Source organism: Cherax quadricarinatus, chromosome 3, assembly GCF_038502225.1.
Source record: "Cherax quadricarinatus isolate ZL_2023a chromosome 3, ASM3850222v1, whole genome shotgun sequence".
Classification (NCBI taxonomy): Eukaryota; Metazoa; Arthropoda; class Malacostraca; order Decapoda; family Parastacidae; genus Cherax; species Cherax quadricarinatus.
The window spans coordinates 26,644,516-26,664,699 of NC_091294.1; the positions used below are offsets into that span (position 1 = coordinate 26,644,516).

The 20,184-nt window shown below is 42.2% G+C and overlaps 1 protein-coding gene across 2 annotated transcripts in view; it reads right to left on the reverse strand.

Moving 5' to 3' along the window:
- The window catches only part of LOC128684092 (beta-galactosidase), a 62,426-nt gene that overhangs the window by 33,760 nt on the left and 8,482 nt on the right, over positions 1–20,184 (reverse strand). For both annotated transcript variants that reach the window (XM_070090915.1, XM_070090913.1), the window contains exons 2-6: positions 16,352–16,527; positions 12,419–12,569; positions 9,902–9,965; positions 9,645–9,742; positions 928–1,108 (exon numbers count right to left, since the gene is read on the reverse strand). In XM_070090915.1, coding sequence (XP_069947016.1) covers positions 928–1,108; positions 9,645–9,742; positions 9,902–9,965; positions 12,419–12,569; positions 16,352–16,527 — 670 coding nt within the window. The remainder of the gene's footprint in view (positions 1–927; positions 1,109–9,644; positions 9,743–9,901; positions 9,966–12,418; positions 12,570–16,351; positions 16,528–20,184) is intronic.

Sequence of the window (20,184 nt, forward strand, 5' to 3'; positions counted from 1 at the left end):
GCCGCAGCAAATAGCCTTGGTTGTTCAGGCTCTGGATTCCACCTCAGGAGGTCCTCCTGGTCACAGATCGGGCCGCGGGGGCGTTGACCCCCGGAACTCCTCTCCAGGTAAACTCCAGGTAACCATACTCACCACTACCTACCTATTACTACCACCAATCGCTACCTACCTACTTCACCAACTACCTAATATATTACCAATTACCGCACACCGCTACCTACCATCCAACTTACCACCTTCCACCAATTAATTACCACCACCCTCCACCACCGGCCACTACCTCACCACCACCTACCTACCACTATCACCACTCTACCACTACCACCTACCTACTCACTACCTACCTATGCCGCCACCACCAACCACCCACTACTCACCTACCACCACCTACTTCACCTCACTACCTCACCACCACTCACCACCTCCACCTACCACCACTACCACCATCCACCTACCACCACCACCAATTACCATTACCACCTACCTACCTGCCTTCCTCCACCTCTACCATACCACTACCACCTACCACCTCCACCTGCCACCACCACTATCCACTACTGACCACCTACCTACCGGCCTCTAACCACTTACCACCTACTACCACCAACCAACCAACTTACCTCCACCACCCTCACCACCACTCACCACTCTCTCCCTTCCCACCACCACCTACCTCCACCATACCACCTGCCCTCCACCAACTTCACCACCTACCACCACCTACCACCTCCACCTACTACCACCATTCCCCACTCACCACCACCACCATTATTATTATTGTGAATGATATATTAAAGGTAGTATTGCCTTATGTTGCAGTAATAACTTGAAGACTAGCACTTCTACTCCACTCTGTGCTAGGTATCAACATCTCAGCAAATAAACAACTCACATTGAAGTTGACGAGCGACAGCTTGGCAAGCTTACCGAGGCCAAAATCAACGGTGGCATAAACCTCCTGGATCTTGCCACATTTGAGGTTTGAGGAACCAGTGGAGTCGACAGTGAAGAGGACGAGCGAGGGACCCAGGTGTTGACGCAGCACCTCCCGCAGGTGAGTCGTGTACTTGAAGTCACAGTTGCTGCTCGAGCCATACTCGTTCTCTACCTGATGCGCAACAGGAGCAACTCTGAACCTGTCATCTTAAAATTCGATGCATATCGACTGCCACAATAACATTGATATATGCAGAAATTATGCTCTGTAAATTAATCTGGAAATGTTAAAATAATAGTTTGAAATTTAGGGAAATTAGAGCACGCGAACACTGACGGTTAAACAGATAAAAATAAGATATTTGTATACTTCTGCTATTAATATTATCTCTCTGCCGTGTTCTCTGATGCTCTATCTTAAGCAATGTTGGAAAAGTTTTGGTGTCTAATGATTTATTGAACAATGTTGCAAAGGTGGGTGATAGCACATGAGCTGCCTTTTGTGCAATAGTGATGGTAAAATAGATAAATGTTCTGCCTTGTTTTTCAGTGAATTCATTATCGAAGTGACTTCAGTAGGATTAGTTGGAGCTAGATACAGTTTGGGAAATTTCCAGCAAGGTAGTTGCTCGCTTGGGCACTGGAACTTGGGCACTGGAGCTTGGGCACTGGAGCTTGGGCACTGGAACTTGGGATATTGCTTGCTAGGCTTGATCCTATAGTAGATACGAAATCATTTAGTTTAGTACATTTGCTGTTTCAGCAGGCTAGATGTGGGGTTCATTTAGTGCAGTTAGTATAACATCTCTGGTTTTGGTGAATTTTCGAGAGCCTAGGGTTTGTGAGAGTGTTTTCCAGGTATTTTTCATATTCTCTTTTATTTCATTGTATATGCTAGGATAATATAGTTATTTAGATCTCCTTATTAGATTAGCAAGTACTGATGTATAGTTTTTAGTCTGTTAATTATTAATCACAGTCTGCAGTTTTTTCATAGTTATGTTTTTATCAATGAGCCTGAGGATGCTATTTGTTAGCCAAGGGCTAGCTAGTCTCTGTTGTGATCTGCTTAATTATAATAGAACAATTCCTAGTGTAGAGGCTTTGAAGCTTTTTTTTTTTTCTAAATAATGGCCCATTCGTCAATTTTCCGATCGCCAGTAAACTCTCTGTACTAGTCATTTGTTGTTCTATTCGTCAGGTGACAAGACAAGTGTCGCGTGACACGGGTCTTAATCATACAGATGACCCGTTTGTGCACCAGTGTCACTTACTGCTGTAACGAAGTTATTTATTGATGTTTCGTTATGGAAACGTAATAAGATCTTACCAGTTTCGAGTAGCAATTTACGCGTTGGATACGATGAGGGTGGAGTAGTGATCATTAGTATTGTCTGTGATCATCCCAGTTTTGAGAGTAGATATTATATTGGTCCAGGTATGGTCGAATATGTATGCGTCTCAGAAGTTCTTGTAAGCTTAATTATAGCTGGTACTAGCAAGTAACTGTGCATGTTGTTAAGGAAGTCACGGACGTGTGGGTCATCAGCTTGGATAAGGTTTGTGTTGAAGTGTTCAGCAAGTATCAATAGGTGATGTTTAAGTGTTTGTATATTATTAGGTTTTTTAGGTTGACAGTGAAGGTGTGAATATTAGTATGAGATAATGTGCAGACTGCTCCAAAAAAGTTCATCACCAATGTAACTTGTTTAGCTATCAATACTTTGCGGCCCAGCTCCTCGACCCATTATATGCCTCTGGAATCTTTTCACTACTTCCACTTGGATGGGTATGGCGTGTATAAAAAAGATATTAAACAACAGCTCCAACTATAATTGGGGTCTTTTAAGCTTTTGCTTGTAAAATTAGTAAATAAATATTCACCATATTCATCCTGGTACATGTACAGTAAAGTTATATAATAATTCCTTAGAGTTGTACACTGCAGTATCTCCCCCCATGTGATCAATCCTGCTGTTATGAATGACTGTGTACCCAGGTAAGGCAAACATATCTGTTGTGTCATGGTTATGCCAAGCTTCCGTAACAATAATAAAAGTTATGTTAGCATTTAAAGAATCTCGGAGTCAGTATAATGTTTACACAGGGATTTAACACTGTAATTGAGTATTTATATGTTATTGATGTTACTGAAAAAGGTTTTTGTTTCATTTGCTGTGTAATAAAGACATTTATTATATAAAAAAAACGCTGATAACAATTGCTATAAGACAGGAAATTTAAATTGGGGTCAATATCCGCATTCAAGAACTAAGGACATGTAAAATAAAGAAGGATGAAGCAGAGTTATCAGTAAATGAACACTTGTAATATGAGAAACTGAGAAATAATATTAATAATTAACTGGGTTAAGTATTATTAACAAAATGAGACAATCTAAAATGGTAAAAAAAAAAATAAGATAAAGTAACTTATAATACAATATAAAGATGTATACAGTATCTTTATATTGTTACTTATAGTCAGCTAAAAATAAGTGATATGACGTAGCACATATATGACGTAGCACATATATGACGTAGCACATATATGACGTAGCACACATATGACGTAGCACAAATATGACGTAGCACATATATGACGTAGCACACATATGACGTAGCACAAATATGACGTAGCACAAATATGACGTAGCACATATATGACGTAGCACATATATGACGTAGCACAAATATGACGTAGCACAAATATGACGTAGCACAAATATGACGTAGCACAAATATGACGTAGCACAAATATGACGTAGCACATATATGACGTAGCACAAATATGACGTAGCACACATATGACGTAGCACAAATATGACGTAGCACAAATATGACGTAGCACAAATATGACGTAGCACAAATATGACGTAGCACAAATATGACGTAGCACAAATATGACGTAGCACAAATATGACGTAGCACAAATATGACGTAGCACAAATATGACGTAGCACATATATGACGTAGCACAAATATGACGTAGCACAAATATGACGTAGCACAAATATGACGTAGCACAAATATGACGTAGCACAAATATGACGTAGCACATATATGACGTAGCACAAATATGACGTAGCACAAATATGACGTAGCACAAATATGACGTAGCACAAATATGACGTAGCACAAATATGACGTAGCACAAATATGACGTAGCACAAATATGACGTAGCACATATATGACGTAGCACAAATATGACGTAGCACAATATGACGTAGCACAAATATGACGTAGCACAAATATGACGTAGCACAAATATGACGTAGCACAAATATGACGTAGCACAAATATGACGTAGCACAAATATGACGTAGCACAAATATGACGTAGCACAAATATGACGTAGCACAAATATGACGTAGCACAAATATGACGTAGCACATATATGACGTAGCACAAATATGACGTAGCACAAATATGACGGAGCACAAGTATGACGTAGCACGACGTAGCACAAATATGACGTAGCACATATATGACGTAGCACAAATATGACGTAGCACAAATATGACGTAGCACAAATATGACGTAGCACAAATATGACGTAGCACAAATATGACGTAGCACAAATATGACGTAGCACAAATATGACGTAGCACAAATATGACGTAGCACAAATATGACGTAGCACAAATATGACGTAGCACAAATATGACGTAGCACAAATATGACGTAGCACATATATGACGTAGCACAAATATGACGTAGCACAAATATGACGTAGCACAAATATGACGTAGCACATATATGACGTAGCACAAATATGACGTAGCACAAATATGACGTAGCACAAATATGACGTAGCACAAATATGACGTAGCACAAATCCCTGAAAGTTGTAGAATAAAATAATAAGGAAATACACCGATCGCGACGGAAATTAATTAAAGAGTAATTATGAAGTAGATTGTTACTTAAATTAAGTTAATAATGGGGAAGATCTGAGGTAATATGGTACACATTCTTAAAAATTGTTACCTGGAGTATACCTGGAGAGGGTTTCGGGGGTCAATGCCCCCGCGACCCGAGCTGAGACCAGATCTCGCGGTGTATCAGAACCTGATCAACCAGGCTGTTACTGCTGGCCGCACGCAAACCAGCATACAAACCACAGACCGGCTGATCAGGTACTAACTTTAGGTGCCTGTCCAGTGCCTTCTTGAAGACAGTCAGTGGTCTATTGGTAAACCCCCATACGTATGCTGGGAGACAGTTGCACAGTCTTGGGCCCCTGACACTTGTGTTGTCTCTTAGTGTACTCGTGCCCCCCCCCCCTTCCCTGCTTTTCATTGAGGGATGTTGCATCTCCTGTCGAGTCTTTTGCTTTCGTAGGGAGTGATTTTCGTGTGCAAATTTGGGACTAGTCTCTCTAGGCTTTTCCAAGTGTATAGTATCATGTATCTTTCTCGCCTGCGTTCCAAGGAATACAAATCAAGGGACTTCAACCGTTCCAAGTAATTTAGGAGCTTCATCGTACTTATACATGCCGTGAAAGTTCTTTGTACATTCTCCAGGTGTGCAATTTTTCCTGCCTTGAAAGGAGCATGAGTGTACAGCAATATTCCAGCCTAGAGAGAACAAGCGATTTGAAGAGAATCATCATGGGCTTAGCATCCCTAGTTTTGAAGGTTCTCATAATCCTTCCTATAATTTTTCTAGCAGCTGTGTTAGATACATTGTTGTGATCTTTGAAAGTTAGTAATTGAAATTTCTCTTCATTGAACTTCATGTTGTTTTCCGCGACCCATTTGAAGATTTGGTTGATGCCCACCTGGAGTCTTGCAGTGTCTCCGATGAACGACACCATCATGCAGATTCAGGTGTCATCCCCAAAGGAAGACACGGTGCTGTGGCTAACATCTCTGCCTATGTCAGATACTAGGATAAAGAACAGGAAGAGGACGAGTACTGTACCTTGTGGAACAGAGCTTTTCACTGTGGCCGCCTCAGACTTTACGCTATTTACTATTATTCTTCGTGTTCTATTTGTTAGGAGGTGAAAATGCAGATCTAGAGAGTGTACAGAGAACCTTTACTGTACATAAGTTTTATCAAGCACGTTAACTACTGGGAACGCTTCGAATCACTGGACTTGTTGGAACGCAGGAGAGAGAGAGATACATCATAATCTACACTTGGAAAAACCTGGAAGGAATGGTCCCGAATCTGCACACAGAAATCACTCACTGCGAAAGTAAAAGACTGGGCAGGCGATGCAAAATACCCCCAATTAAAAGTAGGGGCGCCATTGGTACTCTAAGAGAAAACACCATAAGTGTCCGGGGCCCAAGACTGTTCAACAGCCTCCCACCAAGCATAACGGGAATTATCAATAAACCCCTGGCTGCCTTCAAGAGAGAGCTGGACAGAGACCTAAAGTCAATGCCGGATTAGCCGGGCTGTGGTTCGTACGTTGGACTGCGTGCGGTCAGCAGTAACAGCCTGGTTGATCAGGCCCTGATCCACCGGGAGGCCTGGTCGTGGACCGGGCCTCGGGGGCGTTGATCCCCGGAATAACCTCCAGGTAAGCTATAGATCCATCTACCAGCTTTTCCTGTAATTCCTTTATCACACATTTTGTGCGCTATTACACCATCATCACACTTGTCGAAGACTTTGGCAGAGTCTGTGGATACTAGATCTGCATTTTCTTTGTCCTCCAGTGCACTTGAGACTTGTCATAGTGATCCAGTAGTTGTGAGAGGCAGGATCGACCTGCTCCAGACCCGTGTTACCCTGGGTTATATAACTGATGGGGCAGGATAGACCTGCTCCAGACCCGTGTTACCCTGGGTTATATAACTGATGGGGCAGGATCGACCTGCTCCAGACCCGTGTTACCCTGGGTTATATAACTGATGGGGCAGGATCGACCTGCTCCAGACCCGTGTTACCCTGGGTTATATAACTGATGGGGCAGGATCGACCTGCTCCAGACCCGTGTTACCCTGGGTTATATAACTGATGGGGCAGGATCGACCTGCTCCAGACCCGTGTTACCCTGGGTTATATAACTGATGGGGCAGGATCGACCTGCTCCAGACCCGTGTTACCCTGGGTTATATAACTGATGGGGCAGGATTGACCTGCTCCACCTGTTACTCTGATGGGGCAGGATCCCTGCTCCAGACCCGTGTACCCTGGGTTATATAACTGATGGGGCAGGATCGACCTGCTCCAGACCCGCGTTACCCTGGGTTATATAACTGATGGGGCAGGATCGACCTGCTCCAGACCCGTGTTACCCTGGGTTATATAACTGATGGGGCAGGATCGACCTGCTCCAGACCCGTGTTACCCTGGGTTATATAACTGATGGGGCAGGATCGACCTGCTCCAGACCCGCGTTACCCTGGGTTATATAACTGATGGGGCAGGATCGACCTGCTCCAGACCCGTGTTACCCTGGGTTATATAACTGATGGGGCAGGATCGACCTGCTCCAGACCCGTGTTACCCTGGGTTATATAACTGATGGGGCAGGATCGACCTGCTCCAGACCCGTGTTACCCTGGGTTATATAACTGATGGGGCAGGATCGACCTGCTCCAGACCCGTGTTACCCTGGGTTATATAACTGATGGGGCAGGATCGACCTGCTCCAGACCCGTGTTACCCTGGGTTATATAACTGATGGGGCAGGATCGACCTGCTCCAGACCCGTGTTACCCTGGGTTATATAACTGATGGGGCAGGATCGACCTGCTCCAGACCCGTGTTACCCTGGGTTATATAACTGATGGGGCAGGATAGACCTGCTCCAGACCCGTGTTACCCTGGGTTATATAACTGATGGGGCAGGATCGACCTGCTCCAGACCCGTGTTACCCTGGGTTATATAACTGATGGGGCAGGATCGACCTGCTCCAGACCCGTGTTACCCTGGGTTATATAACTGATGGGGCAGGATCGACCTGCTCCAGACCCGTGTTACCCTGGGTTATATAACTGATGGGGCAGGATCGACCTGCTCCAGACCCGTGTTACCCTGGGTTATATAACTGATGGGGCAGGATCGACCTGCTCCAGACCCGCGTTACGCTGGGTTATATAACTGAGGGGGCAGGATCGACCTGCTCCAGACCCGCGTTACCCTGGGTTATATAACTGATGGGGCAGGATCGACCTGCTTCAGACCCGTGTTACCCTGGGTTATATAACTGATGGGGCAGGATCGACCTGCTCCAGACCCGTGTTACCCTGGGTTATATAACTGATGGGGCAGGATCGACCTGCTCCAGACCCGTGTTACCCTGGGTTATATAACTGATGGGGCAGGATCGACCTGCTCCAGACCCGCGTTACGCTGGGTTATATAACTGATGGGGCAGGATCGACCTGCTCCAGACCCGTGTTACCCTGGGTTATATAACTGATGGGGCAGGATCGACCTGCTCCAGACCCGTGTTACCCTGGGATATATAACTGATGGGGCAGGATCGACCTGCTCCAGACCCGTGTTACCCTGGGTTATATAACTGATGGGGCAGGATCGACCTGCTCCAGACCCGTGTTACCCTGGGTTATATAACTGATGGGGCAGGATCGACCTGCTCCAGACCCGTGTTACCCTGGGTTATATAACTGATGGGTATCAAGGTGGGTGGTGATGCTGCTTCTTATAACCCTTTCAAAGATTTTTATTGATGCAGAAAAATAGAAAAATGCACCAAGAGCAATAAAAGAATTTTTTTTATATACTTTAGTACGAATATCAGTGAAAGACAATTATTCAAAGTAATTATAATTGTTGTAGGAAACAGTGACAAAGCATAAAATTTAAATTTAATAATAAAAACAATTTTAGACATAAGTTGTAGCTTCCTGATCAGCCGGGCTGTGGCTCGTACGTTGGTTTGCGTGCAGCCAGCAGTAACAGCCTGGTTGATCAGGCTCTGATCCACCAGGAGGCCTGGTCACAGACCGGGCTGGGGGAACTCTCTCCAGTTACAGTTTTAGAGAATATAGATATTTAATAGCTATTAATTTAAAATACAATTAGTTAATTAGGCAATTAAAATCGTTATAAAATTCAAAAAGTGAGACTAAAAATCAATAATCTGTGAGTAGAGAAAAAAATAATATTTTTTAAGGGATATTGTTTTAAATATGAAGGAATATAAACTATTGTAAAGTATAAAAGAGGAACTACAGAATGAAAAGTAAAAATATATAACAATGAAATATTGCAGAAAAAATATAACATAACAAGGGTTATATATTGACAGACAAAATAAAGTATGTGAAGTATATCAAAAAAACTAGACTAGACTGCAATAATAACTAAACAAAGTCTAATGGCATTGTAAATTAAGTAAAGGTATGTGGACTATAGTGGGTATGTACCGTCAACTATTGTCTCTATAGAATTTAGCTAATTCATGTTCATGGGTTCGAGGACCGAAACGTCGTTAGTGAACACAGTTGTGACCAGCTGCCTCGACTTATCGGCAGTTATTTGCCTTTTTGTTATTTTACTCCAGAGAAAAACACTCGGTTCAGAGACCGGTTATGTTGTTATAATATTGTTCAGGAAGTATAACACGGGTCTTAGTCATGTAGAAGACACGTTTAACATTAACAGTACAAGAGAGGATGGATAGTTCACCATGAAACATAGTGGCTTATAGACTATCATAGTTGCTACCTTCTAGGTTCAAATATCTGAAGTCAACACCTGTGATAATTATCCTCACCTGTACCATGATAACTGGACCACCGTTCTCATAGAGAAGCGGCTTAATCTTGGGCAGCAGCACCTGGCTCAACCAAGCGTCCACGTGCGTCAAGTAACCTTCATCAGAACAGAAAACTTGTATGTAATAATTAAACAATAATGATAAATATTCATAAATACCCTTTTCTTCAGGGAAGTAAGTCTCTATAAAGAATACATGGCATCAGTAATAATGTTTATAAGAGGTGAGTAAAGGACTAATGAAAGAATACTTACTAGGATCTGAAGTTCGTAGACGGATGTTTGGATGAAGTCGCAGTAACCAGTACGGAAGACCACCCTTAATAAATATATAGATAATACACACCATAATAAGTAGGTACAATATACAGGAAAATTTTAAATATATTATTTTCGCTGTAAATATTGACAACGACAATACTATTAGAATAATGGATAGGAAAACTAATAAAATATTACCGTACAAGAAATGTTATAACATTTACTCTGTAAAAAATATATTGACTTCAGATTCCTCGAATAATTATTATTATTAGGCGGACATCAACCAAATCTTTCAGTGGGCTGCAGAAAACAATATGAAGTTCAACGATGAGAAATTTCAATTACTCAGATATGGTAAACACGAGGAAATTAAATCTTCATCAGAGTACAAAACAAATTCTGGCCACAAAATAGAGCGAAACACCAACGTCAAAGACCTGGGAGTGATCATGTCGGAGGATCTCACCTTCAAGGACCATAACATTGTATCAATCGCATCTGCTAGAAAAATGACAGGATGGATAATGAGAACCTTCAAAACTAGGGAGGCCAAGCTCATGATGACACTCTTCAGGTCACTTGTTCTATCTAGGCTGGAAAATTGCTGCACACTGACAGCACCTTTCAAGGCAGGTGAAATTGCCGACCTAGAAAATGTACAGAGAACCTTCACGGCGCGCATAACGGAGATAAAACACCTCAATTACTGGGAGCGCTTGAGGTTCTAAAACTGTATTCCCTGGAACGCAGGCGGGAGAGATACATGATTATATACACCTGGAAAATCCTAGAGGGACTAGTACCGAACTTGCACACGAAAATCACTCACTACGAAAGCAAAAGACTTGGCAGACGATGCAACATCCCCCCAATGAAAAGCAAGGGTGTCACTAGAACGTTAAGAGAGCATACAATAAGTGTCAGGGGCCCGAGACTGTTCAACTGCCTCCAGGCATACATAAGGGGGATTACCAACAGACCCCTGGCAGTCTTCAAGCTGGCACTGGACAAGCACCTAAAGTCGGTTCCTGAGCAGCTCGTACGTTGGTTTGCGTGCAGCCAGCAGCAACAGCCTGGTTGATCAAGCTCTGATCCACCAGGAGGCCTGGTCACAGACCGGGCCGCGGGGGCGTTGACCCCCGGAACTCTCTCCAGGTAAACTCCAGGTATGTATAGGAGTGAGGCTGATTCATTACCTCTGTAACTTGCCATGATTTTGACCAGATCTACCTGGAGTTCATTACCTTTGTAACTAGTTCAGCTATCATAACTTTGGGGTCCAGTCACTGGACCCATTATGTACCTCTGTAATCTTTTGACTACCGCCCACTGGATGGGTATGGGGTGCATAATAAAGATATTAAACTATTAAACTAACACTGGAAATCTTAAATTTGAGGAGCCAGAAGTATCCATTATGACTGCTTAAGACGCCATATTGGAGAAACAATGATAGCTACAATGTTTTACACCTAGGAAAGTATTCCTCTATAGTCCCTTTTGTCTATAACCTGTAAGGCCTTGTTAGGTGTAAGTATAATGGGGGAAACCTGGGAGGTAACCTAGGAAGTACATCACCCATAACGAAATGAGCCTAGTGACAAACCACATATTTACTCTTTCTGTCATTAGTTGATCCAAGATATACTGAACACCAGTGAATGCCAGCGCAATTATGTTTTAAAAGTCCTTCAAATATAGTTCAAGCTCTCTTCAACACTTTAGTGCTATTAATACACTAGAGGAGCTACACATTTAATTGCTAGGTCAACGGTGATATGGAGGATATGTCCAGACCAGGACTGTAGAAGGATATAGTCGATTTTGGCCCAGCTATATGTAAGCCCCTTTACGACAAGATATAATTAACTTTCATCAGAGTGAATTATACTTGGAGGCAATCCACTTAATCAAAGTGAATTTAAAAGGCCCCACACCAATAGTCAAGCACAACTAGTCAAGCACAATAGTCAAGCGGCGTTGCTAGTAACTGCTGGACAGTAGATGATGCAGCGTGCATCTATAATAATAATAATAATAATAATAATAATAATAATAATAATAATAATAATAATAACAATAATAATAATAATAATAATAATAATAATAATAATAATAATAATAATAATAATAATAATAATAATAATAATACATGTACATGGTATACAGGCCTAGCTGACAACAATGACATACTACTATATAGAAAGTCCCTTGTTATGCTCCGCATGTCGGGCAAATTAGGTCAGTGTCCCAGGATGCGACCCAACTCCAAAACTCCAACAGAAAACCTAGTGTCCACCTGACTCATAAACAACCTTAAATCTAGGCTTAAACTAGCTTCACTGGCTATTCTTGCACTGATCACAGCCACTTTCATTAAGGATAGACGGTGGCCTAAAGGATAATAACAGATCCAGACTCAGAAACCTTATCTTCTCCCTGTCCCCACACATACATGAACCAGCTGTCTTCCCCATATTAATAATCTGGTGCTGACTAAGTCCTTACCATGTCCCTTTCGGCGCAGATAAAAGGTCCAACTCGAAGGATAACAAGAAGGTCTTGCTCCTGGGCTGTCTTAATGAAGCCCTCCAGGTCATGATTACCAGCGAAGTCGAACACTCCAGGCTCCGGCTCGTGACTCGACCACTCCACCACCCTAAGCAGTTTCAATTTATTAGATTGATTACGTTATTGAAACGCAACACCAACGAAAGAGACTAACTTGTCCAGATCAGATGTAAGATGAGGGCGACGGTCAGTAAATCCTGTGAGAAGGTCACTAAATCCGTAATACTTCTGAACACGTATCAATATTATTCTAATTACTAGCACAGAGATTAAGTTCAATATATATATATATATATATATATATATATATATATATATATATATATATATATATATATATATATATATATATATATGTGTGTGTGTGTGTGTGTGTGTGTGTGTGTGTGTGTGTGTGTGTGTGTGTGTAGCATATATTTAGATAAACATTATGTTTCATGTAAGTGTTCTGTGCAGGACTGATGAATAAAGGCTGACCATACATTATCTTTCATCATTTAGCGAGGACAGTCTTTCTCTACACTAAACACGATACAGACTTGCTATGATGGTTGAGAAAGCGAATAAAATCTTCATATTTTATTTGTGGGAGAACTTAAACTTTCCGATAATCTTTACCAGAGGACATAAGAAATTAAAGAGGGGTAATATTATACCCAGTGTGACTGGGAGGTATAGGGGTGCGCAAAGCAATGCATGTTGCTTTACCTGCTTTTCTGTCTTTGTGTTTGGCTTCCAGTGCATTAGTCAAGAAGATTGTTCCCGAACGCTTGAGAGACGTGGTAGGAGCTCAAGACCCCAGGGTTACTGAAGCAGCGATTCGGTGGGACACCCTTACAGATTCCTCCAGTAGACCAGCCCCTCCCAAAGAACACAAACAGTCCCACTGGGACAAACCGATCATGGAAAAAATCGCCAACACAATGTTCTCCAACGCCTCAGGAAAGGACAAAGCTCGTTTCCTGGCAGTGAAGGCACCACACTCAGGAGATTTCCTGTTAGCTGTTCCCAATTCCTCCTTGGGCACTCGACTAGACCCACAGGCCATTCGGATTGGTATTGCTCTTCGCCTAGCCGCCGCCATCTCACCGAACATAGGTATATTTGCGGCAGGGCGACAGCTGATCAATTCAGACTTCATGGTCTCGTGTGTCACACAGCAGAAGGGAAGTATGCCAGACATGAGGAGGTCAATGACATCATAAAGAGAAGCCTCGCCACAGCCCGTTGCCCATCTCAATGGGAATTCCAAGTGCAGAGGTCTGACGGAAGTCAAAAGCGTCCTGATGGAGCCACTATGCTACCTTGAAAGGATGAAAAGCAGATTGCCTGGGACTACACCTGTGCCGCCACATTGGCAGACACCTACTTGCCATCCTCCATAGTGGAAGGGGGTGGAGCTGCCAGCTACAGGGAGACCCAGAAGATCCGCAAATATGAAGACCTTCCCCCTTGCTATAACTTCATCCCAATAGGGTCGGAGACCCTTGAAGAATGGGGCAAGTGTGCTCTAAAGTTCCTCAAAGAGCTGGGTGAAAAGCTCATCATAGAAACCAAGGACCACAGGACGATCAGCTTCCTCTTTCAGAGACTCAGTGTTGCGATCCAGAGAGGAAATGCCTGCAGCATTCTGGACACGTGGCGCACCGCCGAGGAGCTGGACGAAGTATTCGAGATGTAGCTCTGAGTTACCTATGTTGTTTTACTTTCTATTATATCTTTGTGAATGTTTTGTCAATGTATTTTGTCTTTAAATAAAATATATATTAAATATAGGGGGTGGTAGGAGAAAATTCTCAAACAGCTTCAGGGAGAACCTTGAGGTTTCCCTGAAGCAAGTTTATTCTTTTATCTGAGGATGAGAGTCCCTAAGACAGTTCTAGAGGTGGTACCTCCCTATATATATATATATATATATATATATATATATATATATATATATATATATATATAAAATATATATATATATATATAAAATATATATATATATATATATTTAAATATATATATATTTTTTTTTCAACAAGTCGGTCGTCTCCCACCGTGGCAGGGTGACCCAAAAAAAAGAAAGAAAATCCCCAAAAAGAAAATACTTTCATCATCATTCAACACTTTCACCACACTCACACATTATCACTGCTTTTGCAGAGGTGCTCAGAATACAACAGTTTAGAAGCATATACGTATAGAGATACACAACATATCCCTCCAAACTGCCAATATCCCAAACCCCTCCTTTAAAGTGCAGGCATTGTACTTCCCATTTCCAGGACTCAAGTCCGACTATATGAAAATAACCGGTTTCCCTGAATCCCTTCACTAAATATTACCCTGCTCACACTCCAACAGATCGTCAGGTCCCAAGTATCATTCGTCTCCATTCACTCCTATCTAACACGCTCATGCACGCTTGCTGGAAGTCCAAGCCCCTCACCCACAAAACCTCCTTTACCCCCTCTTTCCAACTATATATATATATATATATATATATATATATATATATATATATATATATATATATATATATATATATATATATATATATATGTCAGCATAGTTGCTGATCCCCTACATGTGTTGTATAGCTTATCTGAGTGTCATAGTACCATCCATATGTTTTACATACATGACCCCTTGCTAGGCCCAGTGACAAGGATGTGTGACGTCACGTGATGCCGTCGTGAGCGTTGCGCGCTCGCCCTCTCTCTCAGTTTCCCATAGGCCTAGCAAGTGATAGGATAGGCAGTTTGGGCTCTCCCTCTTATACTCTGGTAATATATGTGTTAACATCCAACGACTGTGTTTAACTCCAACCATCAAATCTCCACGAACCCTCACAACATATATAATATATATATATATATATATATATATATATATATATATATATATATATATATATATATATATATATATATATATATATATATATATATATATGCAAGGAATTCGCAAGAGCAGGCGAAATATACACAAACACTGATCTCAGCCAGAGATCAGTGTTTGTATATATATATATATATATATATATATATATATATATATATATATATATATATATATATAAAACACTGATCTCTGGCAGAAGGAGACTCGAATCTACTAACCTTGGAACAAGGTACGCAGTGCGTTACCAATCTACCCACACTGGACCAATACCTTGGAGACAAGCTTGCGCTAGACTTTGACGCAAGGCAGCCAGCTTTCAGGGAGAAGGCTTACAGCTTTTCATCTCATCCCCTGCATGCATCAGCCTTACTAAAGATATTAACATTGCAAGGAATTCGCAGGAGCAAGCGAAATATACACAAACACTGATCTCTGACTCGAACCTGCGTACCTTGTTCCAAGGTTCGTAGGTTCGAGTCTCCTTCAGCCAAAGATCAGTGTTTGTGTATATTTCGCCTGCTCCTGCGAATTCCTTGCATTATATATATATATATATATATATATATATATATATATATATATATATATATATATATATATATATATATATATATATATATATATATATGTGTGAGTGTGTGTAGGGGGAAAAAATAAGATTATCTTATCGTGGTCGGAGATTCCCACCTGTGTCATATCTGTTTGGCCTCTACGAGAACACAACAAAGCAATGCTTAAAACAATGCATACACACACACACACACACACACACACACACACACACACACACACACACAAAGACACACACACACACACACACACACACACACACACACACACACACACACACACACACACACACACACACACACACACACACACACACACACACACACAGTACATTATATCAATGTTTCCGGTTTAACAACAGTAATTAAAATCAGTAGCGAAAGGAATAAAGAACACTTGAAGAAGACCCACGTTTGGACAGCATTGAATCCTGCCATTCTGAGCTTTCCAAGTCTGTCGGCCCAGAGGGAAGCAGGTACACGGAAGTAGTGAATGGAGCCCGACACATAGCGGAATGGTAAACCGTCCTTCAGGAATCTATCGTTAGCATAGTCAATTTCGAAGCTTCTGGGTCCTCCATCTGCCTGCTGGAGATTAGGAAAAACAAGCGGTAATGAGTGAGCAACGCAACTGGTAAGCAGTCCTATGACAGATAGGCAATTATATTCTTAGCCATCAAATATACTACTAAAGAAGTGGAAAGACATCGTACCTTATTGCATATTCTGTTGGGTTACAAGATGTATAAGGTCGGGGGATATCTTTGTTGTGTTATATTCAGATTCTTAAATTTTCTACTACAGATTTATTTTCGAAATGACACTTAAAATAAGCGAATGCGATATTAGATGGAGCACATGTTCGCTTACGCAGTGAGGACATAAATGAGTGATGGCCATATATTAGAGAGAAAAGAGCGACCTGAAACTCCGAATCGTACTCCTTCGGCCGCCACTTGCTGGAACTGACAGGCAACTTCTCCCAATGGAAGTTAGTAGTTTGAGAGCAATAGAACTTCAATTGAACTTTATTGACTTAAGACTTAGGGAGATTGACACAAGTCAGTCCATCTATCATCATTCTATCATGCAGGAGGAGCCACATGTCTATGGTGCATCCAACAAAATAAGCAGACTCTTGGATGTCACTACCGGCCGACTTGCCATGATTAGTGACCAGATCTACCTGGAGTTCATTACCTTTGTAACTAGTTCAGCTATCATAACTTTGGGGTCCAGTCACTGGACCCATTATGTACCTTTGTAATCTTTTGACTACCGCCCACAGGATGGGTATGGGGTGCATAAAGATATTAAACTAAAGTGTGTGTGTGTGTGTGTGTGTGTGTGTGTGTGTACTCACCTAGTTGAGGTTGCGGGGGTCGAGTCCGAGCTCCTGGCCCCGTGTGTGTGTGTGTGTGTGTGTGTGTGTGTGTGTGTGTGTGTGTGTGTGTGTGTGTGTGGTGTGTGTGACTCAACAATCAATATTTGCACCAATAACTCATTACAGTTGTGACTGGGTGTGGAAGTGTGAATTGCTCATTACTCTATAATTTGTTCATGATTGTAGCCAAAGTATAAACGTAAGTAACCATTCTACAGAATTCATTACCTTTGTAACTTGTGAGCTCATTACCTTTGTACCTAGTTCAGCTATCAAAACTTTGGGGGCCCAGTCCCTGGACCCATTACGTACCTCTGTAATCTGTAAATACCTTTGTAACTTGTCATGATTGTGACCAGACTTACCTGGAGTTCATTACCTTTGTAAATTGTGAGTTCATTACCTTTGTAAATTGTGAGTTCACTACCTTTGTAAATTGTGAGTTCATTACCTCTGTAACTTGCTCAGCTATCATAACTTTGGAGTCCAGTCCCTGGACCAATTATGTACCTCTGTAATCTTTTGACTACCGCCCACAGGATGGGTATGGGGTGCATAATAAACATATTAAACTAAAAAAAAACTAACGCCCGGCTCCGGCTGAGTTACAAGTATCTTTGGCAGGTTAATCACCACCACCAGATGTAGACCAAACGAAATGTAAACTTTGCCAGATGGACTATTGTCACACCTTGCGAATCTGGAGTGCGATCAAATGAATAAATTTAGAGACAACTCACTCAGAAATGTTCAAGAAACGGCGAAATATTTTATCCACAGTGGTATATTACAGACCATTCTGGAGAAATACCCTGACTTTGCTAGCTGTAAATAAAGCATTCCCACGTGTGTACTCACCTAGTTGAGGTTGCAGGGGTCGAGTCCGAGCTCCTGGCCCCGCCTCTTCACTGATCGCTACTAGGTCACTCTCCCTGAGCCGTGAGCTTTATCATACCTCTGCTTAAAGCTATGTATGGATCCTGCCTCCACTACATCGCTTCCCAAACTATTCCACTTACTGACTACTCTGTGGCTGAAGAAATACTTCCTAACATCCCTGTGATTCATCTGTGTCTTCAGCTTCCAACTCTGTCCCCTTGTTACTGTGTCCAATCTCTGGAACATCCTGTCTTTGTCCACCTTGTCAATTCCTCTCAGTATTTTGTATGTCGTTATCATGTCCCCCCATATCTCTCCTGTCCTCCAGTGTCGTCAGGTTGATTTCCCTTAACCTCTCCTCGTAGGACATACCTCTTAGCTCTGGGACTAGTCTTGTTGCAAACCTTTGCACTTTCTCTAGTTTCTTCACGTGCTTGGCTAGGTGTGGGTTCCAAACTGGTGCCGCATACTCCAATATGGGCCTAACGTACACGGTGTACAGGGTCCTGAATGATTCCTTATTAAGATGTCGGAATGCTGTTCTAAGGTTTGCTAGGCGCCCATATGCTGCAGCAGTTATTTGGTTGATGTGCGCTTCAGGAGATGTGCCTGGTGTTATACTCACCCCAAGATCTTTTTCCTTGAGTGAGGTTTGTAGTCTCTGGCCCCCTAGACTGTACTCCGTCTGCGGCCTTCTTTGCCCTTCCCCAATCTTCATGACTTTGCACTTGGTGGGATTGAACTCCAGGAGCCAATTGCTGGACCAGGTCTGCAGCCTGTCCAGATCCCTTTGTAGTTCTGCCTGGTCTTCGATCGAGTGAATTCTTCTCATCAACTTCACGTCATCTGCAAACAGGGACACCTCAGAGTCTATTCCTTCCGTCATGTCGTTCACAAATACCAGAAACAGCACTGGTCCTAGGACTGACCCCTGCGGGACCCCGCTGGTCACAGGTGCCCACTCTGACACCTCGCCACGTACCATGACTCGCTGCTGTCTTCCTGACAAGTATTCCCTGATCCATTGTAGTGCCTTCCCTGTTATCCCTGCTTGGTCCTCCAGTTTTTGCACCAATCTCTTGTGTGGAACTGTGGAACTGTGTGTGTGTGTGTGTGTGTGTGTGTGTGTGTGTGTGTGTGTGTGTGTGTGTGTGGGTGGGTGTGCATGCTTGTGTGTATGCATATATTAGTACGCTCATGTGCATGTGTCTGTGCGTGCGCCCTCGTGTGTGCGTGTGCGCGCGCGCTCGTGTGGGTGTATGACCCACTTAATATTTGTATTTATAACTCATTACAATTGTGACCAGGTGTGGGCGTATCAGTGGTTCATTACTTCGTAATTTGTTCATGACTGTAACCAAAATTCAATTTAAACCAGCAAATAATAGAGCCTACTAGACTGGAGAATACACTAGACCTCATCTTCACTAACAATGATGATCTGATAAGAAATGTCACCATATCAAAAACAATATACTCAGATCACAACATAATTGAGGTTCAGACACGTATGCGTGGAGCCCCAGACCGACATAATGAGACTAGTCACGAGGGAGCATTCACCAAATTCAACTTCAATAACAAAAACATAAAGTGGGACCAAGTAAACCAAGTCCTAACCGATATAAGCTGGGAAGATATACTAAGCAACACAGACCCCAACTTATGCCTAGAACAGAATAACTTGGTGGCACTCGATGTATGCACAAGGCTTATTCCTCTAAGAAAAAGGAGGAGTAGATGTAAAATAGAAAGAGACAGGCGCTCCCTTTACAGGCGACGGAAAAGAATAACAGAGCGGCTAAAAGAGGTCAATATATCTGAAATGCGTAGGGAGACACTGGTCAGAGAAATAGCAAGCATCGAACTCAAGCTAAAGGAATCTTATAGGAGTCAGGAATCGCGGGAAGAACTAAAAGCCATAAATGAAATCGAAAGAAACCCAAAGTATTTCTTCTCCTATGCCAAATCAAAGTCGAGAA